Source organism: Rana temporaria, chromosome 1, assembly GCF_905171775.1.
Source record: "Rana temporaria chromosome 1, aRanTem1.1, whole genome shotgun sequence".
Lineage (NCBI taxonomy): Eukaryota > Metazoa > Chordata > Amphibia > Anura > Ranidae > Rana > Rana temporaria.
This window is the reverse complement of record NC_053489.1, coordinates 12,235,933-12,260,565: the sequence shown is the minus strand read 5'-3', so window position 1 is coordinate 12,260,565 and position 24,633 is coordinate 12,235,933. Positions and strand designations below refer to the sequence as shown.

The window sequence follows — 24,633 nt, the reverse complement described above, 5'->3', positions numbered from 1 at the left end:
TTTATTGGTTAGGCGGGGCCACTCGTCACGTGACCTCGCCCTCTCTGACGCACCCTCTGCTACGTCACTGGGGAAGCCTGGCTTCCCCCTTGCATCAGGGGGGGCAGGGTCATGTGACGGGTGGCCCCGCCTCACCAATAAAAGAAATGTCACAGCTTCAGCCGCGTCATTCGCCAGTCTGTGTCCGGCAGAGAGAGGAGGCGGGCGATGCTGCGCTCTGGGTCCCAGACGATCTTCTCATCGCTGGACCGGAGAGTAGATAACCAGTCGCTGGATGCCGACAACGTTGGAGCGGGGAGCTGGACTGAGAATGGATTACCACCGCTGGATTTATTTTTTATTTTTTTATTAATAAAGGACTTTTTTCTACGGTGTGTGTGTGTGTTTTTTACAACTATTTACATTTCTTTCGTGAAATGGTAGGGGTACAATGTACCCCATTACCAATTCACATAGGGGGGCCAGGATCTGGGGGTCCCCTTTGTTAAAGGAGTCTTCCAGATTCTGATAAGCGCCCTGCCCGCAGACCCCCACAACCACCGGCCAGGGTTGTAGGGATTAGGCCCTTGTCCCCATTCCCCATCAACATGGGGACATCCTCCCCATGTTGAGGGCATGTGGCCTGGTATGGTTCAGGAGAAGGGGGGCCGCACTCTGTCCCCCCCTCTTTTCTGCGGCCGGCCAGGTTACGTGCTCGGATAAGGGGTCTGGTGTGGATTTTTGGGGGAACTCCACGCCATTTAAAAAAAAAAATTGGGTTGGAGTTCCCCTTAAAATCCACACCAGACCTGGAGGGTCTGGAATAGCTATTTGGGGGAAACTCCACGTCATTTTTTTTTAAATTGACGGCGGGGTTCCCCTTAATATTCATACCAGACCTGAAGGGCCTGGTAATTGAATTTGGGGGGACCCCCACGCTTTTTTTTTTTTTTTATGAATGAATTCTCTCTGAATTGCCGGGAGCCGACAATTCATTATAGCCGCGAGTCCTGTTTTAAATGACTTTTTTCTTTCAGAAATGACACTTTGTGCAGAGACAGTTCTAAGTACTGGAAACATGCGCTATTTCACATGCATACTTTACACCCCCCCTAGGTACGAAATTTAAAGGAATATTTCACTTTTATTGTTTCACTCTAAGCATTATTAAAAAACTGCCGTTTTTAATACTTTTTTTGTATTGATACATGTCCCCATGGGGCAGGACCCAGGTCCCCAAACACTTTTTAGGACAATAACTTGCATATTAGCCTTTAAAATTAGCACTTTAGATTTCTCCCATAGACTTTAACAGGGTGTTCCGCGGCTTTTCAGATTTGCCGCGAACACCCCTAATTGTTCGCCGAACAGGCCAACAGGCAATGTTCGAGTCGAACATGAGTTTGACTCGAACTCAAAGCTCATCCCTAGCTACTACCCTTTTGTTCCACATGACCCTCTCTTCTAGATTGTAAATTCTAATGAGCAGGGCCCTCTGATCCCTCCTGTATTGAATTGTATTGTAATTGCACTTTCTTCCACGATGTTGTAAAGTGCCGCGCAAGCTGTTGGCACTATATAAACCCTGTATAATAATAATAACAATAATCAAGATTAAGCGCAGTTGATTGATAAAACACAATTTTCAGTATATTAATCCTTCCAATCAAGGAAAAAAATACCTTGTCGCATTTTTGGATAAGATTTTATTACGTTTTGAATTATCGTAATTTAATTCTTGAAGCTTAGTTAGGTCTCGAGGGATGTATACTGTATCCTTAAATATTTCATGGCATTTTTTGCCATTTAAAAGAAAAATGTAAAAGAAAAATTTTACTTGATAATGTAATATTTAATGCTTCAAAATTTATCATAATTGACTTTAAAATTAATCACTGCACCAAAACGATTAAATTTGTGTATTAGGTTTGGTATAGTCACTATTGGATTAGTAATATATAACAGAAGATCATCGGCAAACCAGGGCCGGACTGGCCTACCGGGATACCAGGAAAATCCCCGGTAGGCCGCCTGCACTCAGTGCCCTGGGGTCGCCTTTGCCTGGCTGTCAGTTAAAAGAGCAGCGGGGGGGGCAGCCACGGCCGCCATCGCCGCCGCACTTTCCAACTATGCAATGCCTTCAGGGCCGGACTGGCCGCCTGGACTCAGTGCCCTGGGGCCGCTTTTGCCTGGCTGTCGGTAAAAAAAGCGGGGGCGGGCCGCAGCCGCGGCCATCATTGCCGCCGCACTTTCCAGCTATGCAATGCTTTGCCTTCTAATCTGATCCGGCACCTGCTTTTTTTTATTTCCCCTTCCATCGGCTTGTGCGGCGCCAGCACTGCCCACTAGTCTCAGTCTGCAGAATCACGAGTGAGGACATAGGAGAATTGAACGGCGTTGGCCGCCCTTGGAGCAGAACAATTAAGGTGAACATATTGCAAGCTGTATAATGAATCTCTCTCTCACCATTGCACGGTGCACCCCCCTCCTCTCTCTGTCACCTTTGCTGCACCTGCAATTTTATTCTAATCTGTATAATAATAATCTCTCTCACCATTGCATGGATGGTGCCCCCTCTCTGTCACCTTTGCTTGCTGCCCCTGCAAATTGTAATCTGTATAATAATCTCTCTGTCTCATTGCACTGGTGGGCTGCATTTAGTGGGCTCTGCACAGGTGGGCATTGCACTGGTGGGCTGCATTTGGTGGCAATTACATTGTTGGGCACTGCACAGGTGGGCTGCATTTGGTGGGCATTGCACTGTTAGGCTGCATTTGGTGGGCATTGCACTGGTGTGCACTGTACAGGTGGGCTGCATTTGGTGGGCATTGCCATCAAATGCAGCCACTGTGCAATGCCATCAATTGTTAACACTGTGCCCACATCGATTGTCGCCACTGTGCCCTTTAATTGTCGCCACTGTGCCCTTTAATTGTCGCCACTGTGCCCTGTAAAATGCTGCCCCCTTGCCCCCCCTGGCACTTACCTTTCTGGGGTCAGCCATCCTCCTTCCATGGTCCCTCGATGTCTTCTCCCGCCCTCGATGACGCTTCAGCCAATCAGGTTACCGGTAACCAGAACCGGTGAACCTGATTGGCTGAGACACCTGTCAGTCTTATCCAAGGAACGCACCCCCCGTGCATCCCCTGGATAACTATTTGGAAGACTGAGGGCTGTAATCGGAAAGCCTATCAGAGCCGCTGGCCAACCAGCTGCCGTTATTCAGATGGCTGACGCTCACCAGGTGGCCGGCCATCTGAATAGTGGGCGGCAGAAACAATACACAGATTCATGCAATGCAGAGCGAGAGGGGGCGGCGCAAGTACGTCCTCTATGGACGCACCGCCACTGATTGCGAGTATAATTTGTTCCAGAAACATGCTTGTCATCCAAAGCACATTTATATCGAAGTAAATTTCCCCATAAGAAATAATGGAAACTCAGATGATTTGTTTCATAGGTCCTTCAATTTATAGTCCAAATAAAAAGATTATAGCAATGTGATTGGTTGTGTAACCATAAAATGTCCATCCACAAATGGAAGCCTCCACAAGGGGATTAGAAGCAAAATCCAGCAGGATCTACAGAGTATCAAAGAGAAGGGGCCTCTCTTCTCTTATATACTCAGTTGTGACATGATGCTACTGGGAATATCAAGACATCGCTTGTAGATCAAAATGTATATAACAATTTTGCTTGTCTTGCAAAACGCTCTCAAACCAAGTTACTCTCAAATCAAGGTTTTACTGTACACATATGGGCCCAGATTCACAGACATCGGCGCATCTTTATGCCGGCGTAGCGCATCTCTTTTACGCTACGCCGGCGCAGCGCACAGAGGCAAGCACTGGATTCACAAAGCACTCACCCCCACTCGCTCTTAAAGATACGCTGGGTTTCCTCGGCGTAAACCAGCGTAGGTGGAAGTGAGGGTGAGCCATGCTAATGAGGCGTGACCCCATGTAAATGATGGACTGAGCGTCATGAAGATACAAATAACGTACGGCGCATGCGCCGCCCCGTGGACGTATCCCTGTGCGCATGCTCATAATCACGTCGGAATTACTCCCCAAGATACGACGGATCACTGCCTACGACGTGAACGTAACCTACGCCCAGCCCTATTCACGTACTACCTGAACGACGTAAAATACGACGGCTGTGTTTCCTGGTCCATACCTTAGCATGACTTGCGCCTCCTATATGGGGCATAACTTTACGCCGGACGTACGACTTACGCAAAGCGCGTATATTATACGCCGGGCGCAACTATGTTTTTGAATCGGCGTATCTCCCTCATTTGCATATGTGCATAGAAAATCAATGGGAGCGGCAAATGCGTCCAGCGTAAATATACGCCTACGATACGACGGAGTAGGCAAGTTACGTCGGTCGGATGAAGCCTATTTTCAGGCGTATATGGTTTTGTGGGCACGGCGCACAGATACGACGGCGCATAGTTACACTTACGTCGCGTATCTCGAGATACGTCGGCGTAAGTGCTTTGTGAATCCGGCCCATGGACTTTAGTCTGAGTTTTTTTAGCACAATTTTTATTGATTTTTATAATCTTGAATGATCGCTTCCTATCTTTATGTGCTAAAATGCGCATAAACCCATGTCTAATGCCGCGTACACGCCATCGTTTTTCACGACGTGATTCCTCTCCAGACTGACTTGCATACACACGTTCATGCAAAAAACGTCCGTCCAAAGCGCGGTGACATACAACACGTACAACGGGACTATAAAGGGGAAGTCCCTTTCAAATGGCGCCACCCTTTGGTCTGCTTTTGGGCTGCATACTTTATTCTGAGCATCCGTGTTTTTTTCCCCTAGGAAAAGCATACACATGACCGTTTTTCGCGACGAGAAAAAGACTGACGTGAAACATGACAAGAAAAAAGAGAGCTGGTTTAAATTTTTTGCAGGCAGTTTCTTCGTCAAGAAAACTGCTAGGGTGCATACACAAGACCGGTTTTCTCGACCAATATAAAAAATGGCAGTTTTCTCGTCGTGAAAAAACGGTCGTGTGTACGAGGCATTCGTTTCATCAATTGTGGCAACCGTGAATTCAAGATCAGAGATGCATATACATATTCTAACATTCTTCTATTCACACCCACCTGGTTATCCATGCCACATTAACCGGTTAAGACCCGGACCAATATGCAGGTTAAGGACCTTGCCCCTTTTGGCGATTCGGCACTGTGTCGATTTAACTGAGAATTGCGCGGTCGTGCAACGTGGCTCCCAAACAAAATTGGCGTCCTTTTTTCCCCACAAATAGAGCTTTCTTTTGGTGGTTATTGATCACCTCTGTGTTTTTTATTTTTTGCGCTATAAACAAAAATAGAGCGACAATTTTTAAAAAAATTCAATATTTTTTACTTTTTGCTATAATAAATATCCCCAAAAAAGATATACATTTTTTTTCCTCAGTTTAGGCCGATACGTATTCTTCTACCTATTTTTGGTAAAAAAATTGCAATAAGCGTTTATCGATTGGTTTGCGCAAAATTTATAGCGTCTACAAAATAGGGGATAGTTTTATGGCATTTTTATTAATATATTTTTTTACTACTAATGGCGACGATCAGCGATTTTTTTCGTGACTGCGACATTATGGCGGATACATCGGACACTTTTGACAAATTTTTGATTGTCATTTTCACAGCGAAAAGTGCTATAAAAATTAGGGTTGTCCCGATACCTAGCATTTGTGCGAGTACTTGTACTCGCACAAATGCTCCCGATGCCCAGTCCGATACTTATTATCGGAGAGCGGGCGGTGACCGAGCGGAAAGAGGGGCGGAGAGCGGGGGGACGATGGAGAGCGGGCTGAGAGAGCTGTGGTGGGTGTAGAGAGGACGGAGAGAGGGGCGGGGACGGAGAAGGGGCGGACAGAGGGGCGGGGACGGAGATCCGGCTGAGAGAGCTGTGGTGGGGGGAGAGAGGGGCGGGGACGGAGAGCGGGCAGACAGAGGGGCGGGGACGGAGAGCCGGCTGAGAGAGCTGTGGTGGGAGGAGAGAGGGGCGGAGACGGAGAGTGGGCGAACAGAGGGGCGGGGACGGAGAGTCGGCTGGGAGTGCTGAGGTAGCTGGAATAAATTCTGCCCGGACAGGTCTGTTAATGGTGTTTCGGGAACTTGCTGACCATTCATGTGACACGAATTTGGGCTTCACTCCAGTGGAAATGGATGTCTGGCAGGTAGGGTGTGTGAGGAGAAACGTGAGGTGATCTTACAATGAAATTAGCATGACATTGCTGTACACGGCATGCTTCCTGTTAGTAATCCGACCCCATTTTAGCATTTCCCGGGTCTGAAATGGCTGATGACTAGGGTTGCTACCTCACCCCTTTAAAACTCTGTATGAAGCAGCACCATTTTACAGATATTCACAACATGCCAATGTATAACATGCCAATATATAGCATGCCGACATGTCCAGTCTCAGGTTCAGCCTATTAGAAGAAAGAACTTTTTTAACACCACCGCAATGATTGACAGTAGCTGCTTCTCTCTACTTGCAAGCAGATTGTGGTGGATTTATCAATGCTGCTTTATCCTGTACAATTTTACTATACTTTATAACATTACATTAAAAAAAAGTATCAGTATTCGGTATCGGCGAGTACATGAAAAAAAGTATCGGTATTGTACTCGGTCCTAAAAAAAGTGGTATCGGGACAACCCTAATAAAAATGCACTGATTACTGTGAAAATGACAATGGCAGTGAAGGGGTTACCACTAGGGGGTGCTGTAGGGGTTAAGTGTGACCTCATGTGTGTTTCTAACTGTAGGGGGGCGGGGCTTTGCGTGTGACGTCAGTGATCGTTGTTCCCTATATCAGGGAACAGACGATCACTGACATTGCCACAGAGAAGAACGGGGAAAGGTTTGTTTACACTCACCTCTCCCTGTTCTTCAGCTCCTGTGACCCGATCGCGGAACACCCACGGTGATCGGGTCTGCGGGTCCCGCGGGCGCAGTCATGGAGCTTCGGACTGGGTTCTTAAAGCGGACGTATATATATACGTCCATGTGCCCAGCCGTGACATTCTACCGACGTATATAGTCGTGCGGTGGTCCTTAAGTGGTTAAAATCAATAAAGAAATCTAGTTAAAAATATATATATATATATATTCAACACTAAATTTAAATCATTGTTTTTTGTGAAACTTTTTTGTGTAAGGCCGCGTACACACGATCGGTTAAACCGATGAGAATGGTCTGATGGACCGTTTTCATCGGTCCAAATCGATCGTGTGTGGGCGCCATCGGTTATTTAACCATCGGTTAAAAAAAAGCCAACTTGTTTTAAATTTAACCGATGGATTCCTAACCGATGGGAAAAAAACGATCGTTTGTAGGCACAACCATCGGTTAAAAATCCACGCATGCTCAGAATCAAGTCGACGCATGCTTGGAAGCATTGAACTTCATTTTTTTCAGCATGTCGTTGTTTTACGTCACTGCGTTCTGACACGATCGTTTTTTTAACCGATGGTGTGTAGGCGTGACGGACCATCAGTCAGCCTCATCGGTTAACCAATGAAAATGGTCCATTGGTCCGTTCTCATCGGATGGACTGATCGTGTGTACGCGGCATTAGTTTTGTGGGATGTGGTCAAACTGTAATCTCATAACTCTTTTGTTTAATTTTAAATCCCCTCAATATGTTGCAGAGTGGACCTTGAAGAGTATAAAAGCGTCTTGGTGATGATGTTTGCTGTCAATAAGATTAACAAGGATCCCGATCTTCTGCCCAATGTTACCCTGGGCTACCATATATTTGATACTTGTAATGATCCAAGGAATACTTTAGGATATGTCACAAAGATATTGTCTGGAGAAAAGGAAACTCTTAACTATTACTGTCCGGGACGTGGAGAAGTGGCCGGTTTTATTGTTGACAGTACTTTCCAATCAAATCATGCAATGGCTCAGTTACTTAGTCTGTATAAATACACACAGGTAAGTGATCACTGCAATATATGATATACTGTATGTAAGGTATGTCCAATAGATGGCTTAGTACAGTCTATGTGGATTTTTCTTAAATGAGTGCAGATCAGAATTAACTGAACTTCGAATAATTCAGATGCACAAAACATTGTAACTTGTGTAGCGCCTGTGTACTTTCGTACAGGTGCTATATTTCAATTTAGTGGGGAATGAGAGAGTTATGTTGCTCTCATTCTGTGATCTGTCAAATTTGGCTGTTGCCAAATCTGGATTTGTCCTGTGGGTCAGTCTGTGTCCCGGAGATGTGGTCTCATCTCTGGGCGGCAGGTGGCGCCAGAGGGAGTCCAGGCGGAGTCACTTCTTCCCAGCAGCCAATGAGAGGAGTAGAACCTTGCTGTGCATGCTGGGGAGGGGTATTTATGTGGCGGAGGCCGCTGTTCGAGGTTCTTTGCAGGTTCCTGGTTCCAGGTGCGGCACCCACCTTTAGGGTGTGCGCACATCACGGGCCCCACCACTATGGCCTACCAGGCGGGGGTTGCGTGCTACGCAGAGTTCCTGACTCTGGGCTCACATAGCCCGGAGCAACTGATGCTGCCAGGGGACCCCAGTGACTTACTGGGTTCCTATACCTATTGAGAAGTTCCCGAGCTGGGTGCTGTTCGATGGGGGATCGGTCTGAGGAGAACCCGGAAGCAGGTGATCCAACAGGACTTGAACAAACCATCGGGGGTCTGGGTGACCGGACACTGACAGGTTACATCCAAACTGTCAGTCGGTGACCCCGAAAGACATACTGGGAGGATTTGCTCTATCGTTCTAACTCTCAAGTACTAGGCCTGTGGCAGAGGTCTCATCTTAATATCCTAACTCAATCAGAGCCAAGTCGGTGGCAGAGACTTGTTCCTCCCAGAAGTTCTAAGTGGCGCTCTGGCTGCCAGGCCTGTGAGAGAGGTCTGTCCAGGGGCACTTCACCCACTCCAGGTGGCGACGTAGACGAATACAACTGCTAAAGGGCAGGACTGCCTTAACTATCCATAGCCTGATTCTGTAAAGTTGCTCTTCCTTCATCAACCTGTCCTGTCTACCTCAAGTTGACATGTTGGTCATGTTTGACCGGAAAATAAAGCATTGAAAACCACAGCCAATGGTATGGACATTCTGTTACTGCTCTCAACACCACCATCACCCCTAGACACAGTAAAGAGGTAACTTAAATACGCCAATCCCAAATCTAATCAGCGGCTCCTCCGGGGGTAGCGCTACACTTGGGATCATTATTCGGTGATCATTATCCTCACAGTCCACTCAGTTCCACCATTTTACTGAACAGTTTTAATTGCTTGAATGAGAGAACAATCCAGTTGGCCCAATCCCATCATGTCCCTTTAGTAGGTTCTTTAAGTTGTTTTCTGGTGTTTTGGCTCTAATGCCCAGAAATGTTGCATAATAATTAGGAACTGTAATAAAACAAGTTGTGTCATTTGTTTAGGACTTCTTTATGTAGTTGCTTTCAAACTGATCAGAACTAAATGTATCTGAATGTCAGTAGTAAAAACCAACAGCAGCACTGAATGCCCATTCGGAAAACATGCTGGATGCAGGGCAGAACAGCAGCTCAATTGCATACTGGGCAAGTTCTGGCCAGTGGTCTATTCTCATGACCCCATAAGCCAGTGGATCATTGACTGGAAAGCTCTCCATTTCTGTTTTCACTCCTAGATAATCGTCCACCATGTGATGCAGACTCTGCCGATGGGATGTGGAAGCTGATAGCCATGGGCGGCGAGAAATAAAAAAAAAATCAAATGCATCACTTAGGCAGCCACCTTCTCCACCGCTCCTCTCTTGGCCAACAGAAGCCTCAAAATTACGTTTCCCACGACACTGTAACCTACCAGAGTTGAGAAAAGCGTTAGACAAATGCCTCTTTCCTCAAGAGATTTCATCTTCTGCACTCTCTGTGGGGATGAGATGAGTTTTGAGACTTTCCCTTTGTAACGGTAGTCAAGGAGGGTTGCCAACCAATAGTGATCCTTTCCCTTTATGCCACATATTCTTGGGTCCTTTTGCAGGCTTTGAAGCATGAGGGAGCCCATGCACCACAAATTTGTGGAGGCATGAGAAGCATACTCCTCGGTGTCACTGAAGATTATAGTATCTGGAACTGCCTCCTCCCAGCCATGTACTACTCCCAAAGGTTTCAGGGATGGAAAACCATCTCTTACAGTTTGATGTATGCATTCCTCTGCTTCGAAGCCTCCAAAACTGCCAGAATCTTTTTTTTTTTTTTTATTTCACAAATTCTTTATTGGGTGAATAACAGTGTACCATACATAGTACATAATACAATAAGAAGGCATTTTGACAATAAGATAATTTTGGCATAGTTAAAATACAACCATTCAATTATGACATGGAATAGCTTTGGAAATCGAGCATAAATAGCAGATCCGTCTCCTTAAGTTGTGTTTTCTCATTTTTTCTAACTGAAGCATAAAAAAAAAGACGAAATATATGTATGCGCATGTAAGTGCATATTCTTACCGGTGTATGGGAAGGGGTAGGAAGGAGGGGAAAGGGGAGAAAAAAAAAAAAAAAAAAAAAAATAAAAAAAAATAAATAAATAAATATTAAATAATTCTCCAAGACATTTTAGCCATGGTGACATATGTAGATGAAGTAAAGAGTATATATACACTGAAATCTAAGGTATTTTCCTGTCTTTAGACCACTTTCATGTAGTAACCTGCTGATAGTTTTGGGATACCTTAAATGCAGTCCAGTTGGACCAGATCGCTGAGAATTGTATAATTCTCTCTTGGGAAATGCTGATGATTTCTTCAACTCTTTCTATGTTATTAATTCTCCTAAACCATTCCACTTTCGTTGGTACATGGGGGGAGCGCCAGTGACAGGGAATGCACTGTCGCGCCGCGTTGATCATGATCATGGAGAGGGATTTCAGGTATTGTTTCTTAGGGATAGAGTTATAGTGCAGTAGATATTGAAGCGGCGTAAAGCTCAGGTTCTCTGATGTGACCTGTTCAACAGTTTCGTGTACCGACATCCAGAAAGATTGAATTAAAGGGCATGACCACCAAATATGTAGCATCGAGCCTTCCTCGCGTTTACATCTCCAGCATCTATCAGATACCTGAGGTGAAATTTTGTGTAGAGTAGAAGGGGTTCTATACCATCTGGTTATGATCTTATAACAACTCTCTTGTGTGGCCACATTGAGTGATCCTTTTTGGGCGTACAGATATATTTTTTCCCAGTCTTCGGTGGACAGAGTGGTGTCTAAGTCTCTCTCCCAAGCCTTGCATGATGAACTGGAGAAGTCATTGGAGTCCTCAAATAGGGAATTGTAAAGGGATGAGATAATGTGTCTTTGAGGAGTTTTTTTGGTGCATAGATTCTCTAACATTGTCAAGGGTCTTGTCCAATGGTGAATATTATCTCTTTTGGTTAAAAAGTGCTTGATTTGGATGTATTTCCAGTGTGATAAGATACAGGGCTTGATGTTCTTGAGTAGGTCATCTCTAGATAGGAACTTGTCGTTCTTAAAGAAGTGTTTAGATAGGACATTGCTGTGAGGCCAGTCATGCGTCGGGAACGATTTCTCCAGTCCAGGAGGAAAGTCTGGATTGTTTAAAAGTGGTGTTAGAGGGCTTAGCCACGGGGAAGGATTTATGCTCTTGAAGGTGTATCGAAAGATCTCTAGGGTGGGACCTATAATGGGATGTGTTTTGATATACTTTGAGTGATACTTGGGATCAATCCAAGGTAGATACTTTAAATCGTGAGGGGATTGGGATTGCTCAAGGTTCACCCAATCTTTCAGCCTATGATGTAGGTTCCAGTCTACAATTCTTGTTAGTAGGGCAGCCTGATGGTATTTTCTTAGGTCAGGTAGAGCTATGCCTCCCCCATTTCTGGGCAGATTCAATCTGGAAAACCTAATTCTTGGGGGCCTGCCTCTCCAGATAAAGGAGGAACAAGCTTTACGGAAAGTATTGAAAAATGAAAGGGGGATTTTGATAGGCAATGTTTGCATGATGTAAAGGAACCGCGGTAGGATAGTCATTTTGATTAGTGACGCTCGTCCGAACCAAGAAATATTAAGAGAATTCCATCTCCTCAGATCCTCTTGTGTTTCCTTCATTGCTGGGATGTAATTGAGATGGAAGAGGTCTTTCAGATCAGAAGAGATTTCAATTCCCAAATACTTGATGCTTCGTTTTGCCCAGTTAAATGTAAAGTTTTTTTTACAAAGGTCTATTACGCTGGAAGGTATTGAGATGTTGAGGGCATTAGATTTGGAATGGTTTATTTTTAGATTAGATAATAATTGGAAATGTTCCAGGTCTTTAAGAAGGTTAGGCAAGGTTATGTGAGGTTCTGAAAGGAAGAGGAGCATGTCGTCTGCAAAAGCTGCCAATTTGTATGTAGTATTCTGGATCTTAATTCCTTTGATATCTTCATTTGATCTGATTTTATTTAATAGGGGTTCGAGTGTTAAAACAAATAATAAGGGGGAAAGGGGGCATCCCTGTCTGGTTCCATTGCGCAGATTGAAGGCGCCCGACAGATGGCCATTGACCCGGACTCTGGCGGTAGGATTAGAATATAGGACTTTAATGAAAGCTCTCATTTGAGGTAAAAAGCCAATGTGTGTTAACACTGCGTCCATGAAGTCCCAGGCCACTCTGTCGAACGCCTTTTCGGCGTCTAGGGATAAGAAAAAGCCCTGTTTCTGATTCGACATTAGCCAGTGATTTATGTTGAGGGCCTTTATTGTGTTATCACGCCCCTCCCTTCCCGGGATAAATCCCACTTGGTCTAGGGCTACAAGAGAGGTTAGCAGGGGAAGGATCCTATTTGCCAATATTTTGGCATATATCTTTACGTCAACATTTATTAGTGATATTGGTCTGTAATTGCTGACCTGTGTCACGTCTTTTCCTTCTTTTGGTATTACCGCAATGTGGGCCTCTAGAAGTTGTTTGGGGGGGTTTTGTTCCGAATGTAGTGATTGAAATGTTTTCAAAAACCTTGGTTTCAGTATATCAGTAAAAGTTTTGTAATATTGTAGGGGTAGTCCATCAGGGCCCGGGGCTTTGCCTATTTTCATCTCTTTTATGGCTCTGTCAAATTCTAGGCTGGAAATGGGGTTTTCAAGTTCCTTGGCAATATTCGCGGAAATGTGGGGTGGACTATATTTTTCAAGAAATTCTTGGATGAGCTTATTTCTTTTGTCTGATCCCTGTGGGCATTTTGGATTGGAGGGAATATTGTATAGATCATGATAGTATGATTCGAACTGTTTGGCAATTTCCTCATTCGAAGACCGCAACTCGCCTTGCTTGTCTCTTATGTGGTGGACAGTATTAGCAGTTCTCTTAGCTTGAACAGCTTTTGCAAGCAATTTACCACACTTATTTCCCTGTTCATAGTATATTTTGTGTCTCAGAATATATTGCCTTTTGACTTTCAAATTTAGTTCTTCCGCCAACAGCGTTCTTGTCTTAGTTAGTTCCTCGAATGTTGAAACCGCCACAGTTCTTTTATGTGCTCGTTCTAATTGGTGTATGCGTTCTAGTAGAGATTTTATTTTGGACTGTTGTTCCTTTTTTATGCTTGTCAGTTTCCTAATAAATTCTCCTCTAATGACACATTTGTGCGCTTCCCATTGTGTTGTGAATGAAGTGTCTCCATTTTCATTCCGTAGAAAATAGTCATTTAATGTGTCCTTGAACTTTGAAATATCTACTGGGTCTTTCAGTACTGTGGTGTTGAGTCTCCACGTTTTAGTTATGTTATTTCTGTCTGGGAATGTAAGCGTCATGGTGATTGGGTGATGGTCAGATAGGGTCATTGACTCAATATTTGATTTAGTCAATAGAGGTAGGTCTGGTTGTGAGAGAAGAAAATAGTCAATTCTAGAATACTTTTGGTGGACATTGGAAAAGTAGGTATAATCTTTGGTCTGAGGGTTTAGAATTCTCCATACATCATGCAATGCCAGCTCCTGGAATTGGTTTTTAATTTGTTTCAAGGCCCTATACGTTAAACTTGAAGTTCCATTTGAGGTATCTATGAGAGGGTTTAGGGGGGTGTTGAAGTCTCCTCCAAGAATGAGGGTGCCTGAGGCGAAAGTTGTCAGTAGTTCTTTAATTTTGCGGAAGAAGGCTACCTGTCTAACATTTGGGGCGTAGATGTTAGCGATAGTGATGGGGTGTTGACTCAGTTTCCCTTTCAGGAAAATGTATCTCCCTTCAGGGTCTATTAGGGTGTCTATTGTCTGGAAAGGGGTCTGACTGGATATCAGTATCGAAACTCCCTTTGTCTTACCCAAAGGGTTAGTAGCATGTAGGATTACCTGAAATCGTTTGTCTCCTAGCTTTGGGATTTTGTCCGATCTGAAATGGGTTTCCTGAATAAGAGTAATGTTAGCTTTTTGTTTGTGTATTTCATTAATTAGTTTGGTCCGTTTTTCCGGTATGTTAAGTCCTTTTGCATTGATTGAAAGTAGTTTCAGTGATAGAGGTATCGATTGTGCTTTGTTAGAATTGTCAGGAGGCATCTTGGGATTCAGTGACTCGAGATTGAGAAAAAAAAAAAAAAAAAAAAAAAAAAAAAAGGGGGGGGGGGAGGAAAGGGGGGGAAACCCCTTGGGTGTGGTGGGTTATTAGGGGGCAAAAGAATACAAAACGGTGTTGTATGTATGGACAGGGAGGGGAGATACCGGGGATAGATTTAGGCTCGCTAATCTATCCTAAATGTACAATAAACCGGTTGGGTCAAGGGGTGGGATAGAGAACACCCCTTGTGTGGAGGTGTGGTCAACGTAGAACCTGAATGATTCAAATAGAAGGGAGTGAATCTCTCCTATTGGTTTTGTAATTTCACTCTACTCGCTGGCGCACAGGGGGAGTGCGCCGTCAGATATAGAAAATGTAAAGACTTATAGTTGGCCAAAAATTGTTACTAGCAGTATGTGTTTATGTTATATCCACTAGATTCACCAGTTACTAAGGCATGTTATGTCCTCTTACCATATTCATCAGTCTTATAATTGAACTTAGTTTCAATGAACCTTATAGGCTACGTCTTTAATGTTCTATCAAGCTTTTAGCTAATGTTTCGGTGATGTAGTCACACTTCTGCCACAAAACACGTGATTTATAAGCTATGGTGGATACTTGTTAATTGGACTTGTGTAATATTATTAGCTCGCCACTGGAGGGCAGTGTTTGCCTATAAGTGTTTATGTTGTCAAGTTAAGAGGGTGTATAAAGGATTTTAACCCACTACAGATATTAAATGCATTCACACCTTTATCTACTTCACTTTTTCCTCTAAGGATGTTATATGTTTACTGAGGCACAGGGCAAATCCCATATGCCTAGTAAACCACCAGATTATGGTCCGCTAACAAAGTACTAAAGTGAGCACAACACAGCGTAGTTTAGAACATGACCTCATCTATTTTCTTATTTGAATTTTTTTTTTTTTTTTTTTTTTTTTGTTGAAGGATTCCCAGTGTTGGATGCCACCACAACTTAATAATGCTCAGGCTGGGGCTTACCCAATATTCCTGCTCATCTGAGTAGCAAATTTAGAACGAATTATGTAGCATGTCGCTGTCCTATACTACGCCTTGTTCATATACATATAAGAATAAAGAGTTTAAACTGAACATTGTAGTGCTGAACAGATGCACTAAGTATATCAGTAACATTAACAAAAACAACCCTCTATAGGTGACACTATGTTTCCAGTAAATGGGCTGTGCTATCCCCATACTCCCCAGGGCGCACACCTGTGAATGGTATGGGTACCGCCCCCCCCCTCCCCACATCACAGGAACGTTGGTTGAAAAGAGCTTTTTCCTGTCACCCTGAGACCTATTCATCCCTGGTCACCACATCATAAGATATACCCAAATTATTTTCGTAGCTATGGATATCTATACCTTAGACAACTGTCTCCAACTTTGTCTTTTTGTGGGTAATGTAATAAAAATTGTGTGATATAATGCATGCACGACCCTTGTGTTTCTTTCCTGGAGTGAAAAGCAAAGTTTTTGTCATACCTGCGTATGCAAGTCCACGCACTTTTCTTAGTATATATTCTAGTAGTCTCTGTCGTTGCAGCATCCTTTTCTCTTCAACGTAGTCCTTAAACCACTTCCCATCCTGCTTCCACATACGTGAATATTGAGTCCCCTGCGAGCAAACGATAAAACACAAAGAGAAAACAACAGCGCTGGGCTCTACAGGGAGAAGATGGGACAGGATGAGAGAGATCAAAAGCAGAGCAAAAATGGGATGAATGTCGTTCTGGGTGATGTGGAGATTGTGCAGGTTATGTGAGGGCTGCAGGATCCTGCATCAGAAGAAAAAAGTCCTTGTGTTTGAATAGTTGATCTGGTGGAGGCGTGTATCAATGCTGTATTTTGAAAGCAGCGTACATCTGTGGGATGCAGACTGAAAATTCATTGTTACCTTCTTGGGATTAGATGAGTTAAGTGTCCATCTGGTCATGCCGATCCATCCGGTCTCTTCGTCTTGGTGGCGAGTCGCCTTGTCCTCCCTGGGCACCGGCTCCCCTATTGTGTTGGGGAGTCAGTGATCTGCGGCGGCGATCTCTGTTTCTTTGTGCTCTAGGGGTGCTGTTAGAGGACACCACAATCCATGGATCATTCAACATAAAAGATTCGTACCATTCTGGAGCCTCTGTGAAGGGGACATTTAATGCGTCACAGAATGGTCGGATATCTTCAGGTGTGCGCAGAAGTGCTGTATGGCCTCTCCATGTGGCTGAGAGGCAGAATGGAAATTTCCATCTGTAGGGAATTCCCCTGGAGCGGAGCATTTCTGTAATGGGACGCAGAGCCCTGCGTTGTCTCAAAGTGATATTTGATAAGTCCTGGAACAGTTTAATCTCCATTCCATTATAGATGATCCTGTTTTTTTCTCTAGCTTTTTTGAGAATCGCTTCTTTAAGAGGGAAGTTCACTAAACAGCATATTATGTCTCTTGGCGGTTCATTATCCCTTCCCCTGGGTCTGAGAGCTCTGTGGATCCTTTCAAATTCAATGGGGGATTCAAGGGGTCTGTCAAGCAATTCATTAAATATTGCAGTGGCTGTCTGTTCAACAGGGTTCTGATCCGCCATTTCAGGGACCCCTCTAATCCTTATATTATGTCTCCGCCCCCTGTTGTCCAAATCCTCAAGATGGCGTTGAATCTCAATTAAATGGGTTAGGTGCATGTCAGTATGTCTTTGTACCTGTTTTATGGCATCTGCATGACGTCCTGACGTTTGCTCCAGTGCCCCTGTTCTTGCAGCCATCCCCTGTATCTCTGCCCTGATCTCTGTAATGGCGGCAGAGAAGGAGGCCTTGATGTCAGTAGTCATGGCCTGTAAGTTAGCCTGCAGGTCGGCAAGGCTGAGGGCTTGTGGGGGTTGAGTGGAAGGGGATGTGAGGCTCTGTGAGGAGATTTGAGCGATCGCGCCGCTCGCGCTGTGTCCTGGACCGCTGTGTGGGGTAAGGGGTTTACTCGAGGCCGCGGCTTTTGGGCCTTCTCCCGGCGGTGTCCGGAACATCGCCGGAATTGTGGCGGTGGATTGATGGCCTGGCTCCATCTGTGCCCTGGTATGAGGACGGCTTAGTACTGCCTTTTAGACGCCCGGATTAGTACCTTAGTGGCCGATGGCGGCGGATTTGTTCCCCTGCGCGCCGGAGGTCTCGGCTCAAGCGTCCATCCTGGTCCGGAGTTAGGCCACGCCCCCGCCAGAATCTTACTCCTCCTCCTCTTGTGTGTTCTGTCACGTAGGAACAATGGTGTCTGCATAAAGTAGGCCTTAAGAGGAAATTAAGTCCTCCTCTTCCTCCCGCTGCACTGCCTCAACTGCCCTGTCCATAATACCACACAGAAGTCTGCTCCAGCAGGAACACAGCAGGGTTTGTGTCACTGATGCATGCATTGCCATGGTTCACGATCCTTGTGGCCTCCTCAAATGGTGACAGTACAGTGCATGCATCCTTTATCAACAGCCATTGACATGTCGTTGTGCCATACTCACACAGGTACTCATTGATGGCCCTCTACTGCTTGTGCAGCCACTGCAGTATTGCCAAAGTCAAGTTCCACCTGGTGGGCATGTCACAAATCAGGCGGTTTATGGACGGGTGGAATTTCCACTGAATGTCAGCCAATTGAGCACTGGCTGTGTATGACCCCCTGAAATGGCTACAGACTCTTCTGTCCTGCTTTAGCAGATCTTCCAACCCTGGGTACCTATTTAAGAAACACTGCACCACCAAATTGAGGACATGTGCAAGACATGGCACACGTGTCAACAATTCCTGTCTTAAGGCCCATACACACGATCTGACTTTTTGACAACAACAGTCCGTCAGATGTGTTTTATTGGACAATCTGACCGTGTGTATGCTCCATCGGACAATTGTGTTCGGTTTTTCAACTGACAAATTTTTTTGCTGTGAATACTCTCAAACTTTTCAACAACAAATGTCCGATGGAGGATAATCCAATTGTGTGTACACAAGGCCATCGGACTAAAGTACAAATGCGCATGCTCAGAACCAATGCTTAACATCTGCCAACGATAGCAGAAGTTTCCCAAAGGGTGGCGGTAAAGCGCTAAAAAAAACATGTGATTTGGTGAAAGTTGGCTGAAAATGTTCTGCCGCGTGTATCCAGAACAAGTTCACGGCTAACGACCATTCGGACCAAAATCCATGGAAAAGTCTGATTATCGTATACCACCATTCCTGTCTCCAGCTGGTGTGGCATGAACCACTTCTGGGCCTGCCCCTGCAGAGCTGCAAAAATCTCTGCTCTGGTGTGGTTCCTGTCCCCTAAACACACAGGCTGAAACACTGCATGTCATCTTTTAGCCTGACTCATTGAATAGCCCTTTGAATGCTTGTGGTTCATAGGACAATTCCACAGAGGAGGGCATGGAGGATAAGGAGGAGGGAGTAGAGCTGACAAATCTTGCATCATCACTACTAGCTGTATGAACATATGGCAGCACAACAAGCTGCAGCACTGAGCCCTGTCCTGCATCCGTCTGAGTTGCAAGCAGAGTTACCCAGTGTCCTGTAAACAAAATATATCATCCCTGACCATACTGTATTTGCTGAACCACTAGTTAGCAGTAACGTGGACTTTGCAGATGACTGCCTTGCCCAACGATGCCACAACATTGCCTTCCACATGATGGTACAGCGCTGGAATGGACCTATGTGGAAAGAATAGCAACTGGGAACCTGAAATTGTGGTACAGCACATTCTGTAAATTCACAGAAAGGGGTAGAATCCACCAGATGGAAAGGCAGAAGATGTAAAGCCAGCAGCTTTGACAAGCTTGCATTTAGGCGCTGGGAATATGGGTGGCATAGACTGTATTTTTTTTCTGATGCTGCAGATGAGGGTAGGGAAATTTGCTGGCTATAGTCTGCAGCTGATGGTGTGCTACTGGCTGCTGTGCTGCAATGACCTGCTGGGACACCCTGCACTATACCATCACCCCAGTCAGTGGAATCTGCTGAGAGGTAATGAGGTATAGCAGGGCAGACTAAGGTGAGTAAGGAGAAGGAACTGAACTGCGCCCCTTTTGTGTGGCTTTCAGACGCTTTTACCGCTTTTGAGTGGTGGGAGGTTAAGTGCCTTGTCAAGCACGTGGTAGCCAAATGGTTGGTGTTTTTGTCATGCTTGATGTGCTTGAGACAAAGTGTGGAAATTGCAACAGTGCAATCGGCTGCACATGTGCTAAAATAAGCCCAGATAGCTGAGCTGTGTGAAGTGGGTCGGGAGATAACAACTCCACAATGTGATGGAATAGGGTGGCTGCTCTCTACTTATCCATGATGGATGCCACGTCAGGGTTGTGCCTCACCCTCATTTTCCTTCTCTGCTCTATCCAGCACCCAAATCACGTCAGTAACCTCATCATCATCTCCTCCATCCTCAATACCATCTGAATAGAAGAAAATCATTGGGCCTTCAGAAAAAAACTTAAGACCCACCTCTTCTGAAGGATAAGGAAGAAAATGGATACCAAGCACCTTGAGGCGATTCAGTTCGCATTTGTAGCGCTATACAAGTTATTCACTCACTCACTTTCTCACCACTGGAGACAACTTGGCAATACACTGCAGCTGGGGGAACATGACTGCCAATTTTTGTACCAGTGTTCTCCCCTCACTGTAGGCTCATGTACCTGCCTTCCTCAACCTCAGAACCAACATCTAAATCAAGTAATAGCTGTGCATCATCAAGGATCAAGTGGCTGATGAGGTGTTCAAATAACTCAGATGACTTCTCCATGCCTTATGCTGGGAGTATGGCAGGAATAGCTGTGGGCAAGGAGGCAGGTTTAGCCACTTTGGCAGCTGCAGTGGACTGTGCACTAGTCTCTGCTTGGGTGACGGAAGATGAGGAGGATGAGTATGGTTTAGTAAGCCAGTCTACCACCTCCTCTGCATGGTGTGGCTGAATAGCATGGCAACATCACTAAACAGAGGAAATTGAGCCCTGCCCAAGGACTGACCATATCCACCTTTGCCTGTGGACACATATGCTGCTGGCCCCCTAATGCCCCGTACACACCATCACTTTATGTGATGAAAAAAAACGACATTTTCTGTGAAGTAAAAAACGACGTTTTTGAAACTTCAATTTTCAAAGACGAAGTTGCCTACACACTATCGTTTTTCTCACAATGTTCTAGCAAAGCGAGGTTACGTTCTCACCACTTTTTCCATTGAAGCTCGCTTCATAACTAGCTTCTGGGCATGCACGGGTGTAAAAACGTCTTTTTAAACGACGTTTTTTGCTACACACGGTCAATTTCTGTGAAGTAAAAAACGACGTTTTGAAAAACGACACATAAAATTGAAGCATGCTTCAATTTTTTTTGGTCGTTTTTTACAAGACATAAAACGACGTTTTCCCCCACACACGGTCAATTAAAGTGACGTTTTTAAAACGTTGTTTTTTTTCATCACATAAAGTGATGGTGTGTACGCGGCATCACAGTGTCATGGGCAAATGTCTGCCTCTCGTTTTTTCCCTCCCAGACATGATGGGGGGGTGTGCTTAATAACAAAATGTAATGAAGATGTGGAAATGTGTACGTGGATGCACTTTGATTAATGGAAAGTGGTGTTTGGTGCAATTTAACTTGAGTACTCACTACACAGACACACTCCACTGATACACTATAATATACTGCAGTAAAACTGCACTAACGCACTGCAATATCCTGCATCAAATGCGCAGTAGCACACAGAAATATACAGTACTGCGTTAAACATGCACTAATGGCCTGAAATATATGGTGTTAAACTTGCAGTAACGCACTGAAAAATACAGTTTTAAACTTGCAGTGACGCACTGAAAAATACTACAATAAATGTGCATTAACGTACATAAATATACAGCATTAAACTTGCAGTAGTGCACTGAAATACACTGCATTAAACAGCACATAGCGCAATGAAATTTACGGCGTTAAACTTGCAGTGACGCACTGAAAAATACTACAATAAATGTGCATTAACGTACATAAATATACAGCATTAAACTTGCAGTAAAGCACTGAAATACACTGCATTAAACAGCATGTAACGCAATGAAATATACGGCGTTAAACTTGCAGTAACTCACTGAAGTATACTGCATTAAACGTGCACTAACGCACAGAAACATATTGCGTTAAATGGCACGTAATGCACTGAAATATACAGCTTTAAACTTGCAGTAATGCACTGAAATACACTGCATTAAATGGTATGTAACGCACTGAAACATACAGTGTTAAACTTGCAGTGGCGCACTGAAATATACTGCATTAAACGTGCACTAATGCACAGAAATATACTTCATTAGATGAAAGAAATGCACTAAAATATGCTGCGTTAAATGGCATTTAATGCACTGAACTATACATCATTAAACGTGCAGCAGCGCACTAAAATATACTGCATTAAACAGCACGTAACGCACTGAAATATACGACATTAAATGTGCACTAACGCACCGAAATATGCTGCAATACATGGTACGTAATGCACTGAAATATACAGCATTAAACTTTGAGTAACGCACTGAAATATACTGCATTAAACGGCACTAAACGCACTGAAATATACGGCATTAAACTTTGAGTAACACACTGAAATATACTGCATTAAACGGCACTAAACGCACTGAAATATATGGCGTTAAACTTGCAGTAATGCGCTGAAATATACTGCATTAAACATGCATTAACACACAGAAATATACTGCGTTAAATGGCATGTAACGCACTGCAAAACATGGCGTTAAACATGCAGTAACGCACTGAAATATACTGTGTTAAACGGCACGTAACTTACTGAAATCTACGGCATTAAACTTGCAGTAATACACTGAAATATACTGCATTAAACGTGCACTAACGCACATAAATATACTGCTTTACATGTTATGCATTGAAATCGATGGCGTTAAAGCAATTAAAGTATCATTTCTGTCTGCTGCCTCCTTTCTCCGCTATCTGCAGGAGTCACTTCTGACAAGTTCTCCTGACACCAAGGGAAAAATGGTGACGGGGGAGGAAGCGCCAGTAGATTGACAGCCTCAGCTCTGTTTTGTGTGCTGTGTGAAGGGGGTGTGTCCCTTCCCTCCAATCAGCTCTCAGAGCTCTCCTCACTGAGCTCTGCAGGGTGTAACTTCAGCTTTTCACCACATTTTTTCAGAACTCTCAGACAACCATATAAATTCGGCAATTTAAATGGATGTAGAGAAGATAAGTCTAATGCCCCGTACACACGGTCGGGAAAAAGTCAGTCGGGAATCCCGAAGGTAAAAAAAGAGAACCAGCTCTCTATCTTTTGCCGGACGTTTTTGGCTGTTTTCCTATTGGAAAAGTCAGATGGTCGGGATTCCTGATCAAAAGCTCTCATCTGACTTTTTCCTACAGAAAAACCGATTGTATGTACGGGGCATTAAAGGTAAACAGGTACATTATCTCTGTGTATGAACTGGGTATATATAAAGGTTTACAACCACTTTAAGGCCCCGTACACACGTCCGAGGAACTCGACGTGCCGAACACATCAAGTTCCTCGTCGAGTTCAGTGTTGAAGCCGCTGAGGATCTCGGCGGGCCGACTTTCCTCAGTGAACAACAAGGAAATAGAGAACATGTTCTCTATTTGGCCCGACGAGTTCCTCGTCGGCTTCCTCGCTGAAAAGTGTACACACGACCGAGTTTCCTGGCAGAATCCAGCTCCGATCGAGTTTCTGGCTGAATTCTGCCGAGAAATGTGAGGGTGGAGAAGGTAAGTAGGCATTGTTTGCTCTCTTAATCTCAGATCTCTATGATAAAAATTTGACAATTACTTTTTTTTTATTAGAACAGCAAAAATAAATATGTTAAAGAGATCTTTGTGTGTCATTTATTTATTACATTTCTCATATTTCATTGTTTGAATAATAACATCCCATCAAAATATTTCCCAACATATCATCCAGGTCAATTATCAAGTCACTGACCCTCAACTGAGTGATGGAAAAATGTATCCAACTTTATTCCGTGTGACACCAGACGAACGGGTCCGTTTTGCAGCTATTATTAAATTATTGCAGCATTTTGGGTGGAACTGGGTTGGAATAATAACATCGTGGGACGGCAGCGGTGATGAGGAGGCCCAAGAACTGAGAAAGATGATGAGAGAACACGGGATCTGCACAGATTATATAATTTCACGCCAATCAAATTCGGTAACTGATAGTCAGACAATTATTAAATCAACAGCTAGGATTGTCATAGCGTGCGGAACTTCCGCAATAAACTTTTTGTATTTTGCTCTTCGGTTATTCTCTTATATAAGAGATATAACATTAATTTTCCCACCATCATGGATTACAATACCTAATAATTCTCAGGGGATGTATGTGTTAATTAACTGCAGCTTCATATTTGTGTGGCCAGAAGAAAAAAAGCTAAGCATGGATGTTTATACCGAGGGTGTCGACTTCTCCAGCTCCATAAATGACCCCATACTGGAAGATGTTGGGGCTCGTTGGTTTCACTGTAGTTCCCCAGACTATCTAAAAAATTACTATTTTCAAGCGTTGTATAATATTATTGTAAAACCTTGTACAGGTGTAAAAAATGTTTCATCCTTATTGTCTTCTTATACAACTCTGCACTCCTATGTGTACAAGGCTGTATATATTGTGGCCCACGCTCTACATGGAATGTACATGGAGATAAATAAAGCTGAACAACGTGGATTCCAGCAAAGAGTAAGTTGGACAATAAGTGTTTATATTAGTATGATCCTTATCCTATAGTACAGTGGTCTCCAAACTGCGGCCCAAGGGCCGGATGCGGCCCTTTGCTTGCCTTTATCCGGCCCTTGGAGCACTGTCACTCCAAATGATATGAGGCACTATTCTGCCATCTGACACCGAAAATGGAGCACTATTTCTCCCACTGACACCATTAATGGGGCACTATTCCTCCCTATGATACCAGCAATGGGGCACTAAAATATACTGCATTAAACAGCACGTAACGCACTGAAATATACGACATTAAATGTGCACTAACGCACCGAAATATGCTGCAATACATGGTACGTAATGC

At 44.2% G+C, this 24,633-nt stretch overlaps 1 protein-coding gene across 1 annotated transcript in view; it reads left to right on the top strand.

Moving 5' to 3' along the window:
* The window catches only part of LOC120932520 (vomeronasal type-2 receptor 26-like), a 73,745-nt gene that overhangs the window by 15,131 nt on the left and 33,981 nt on the right, over nucleotides 1-24,633 (top strand). The window contains exons 2-3 of the mRNA XM_040345381.1: nucleotides 7,672-7,960; nucleotides 23,514-24,290. Coding sequence (XP_040201315.1) covers nucleotides 7,672-7,960; nucleotides 23,514-24,290 — 1,066 coding nt within the window. The remainder of the gene's footprint in view (nucleotides 1-7,671; nucleotides 7,961-23,513; nucleotides 24,291-24,633) is intronic.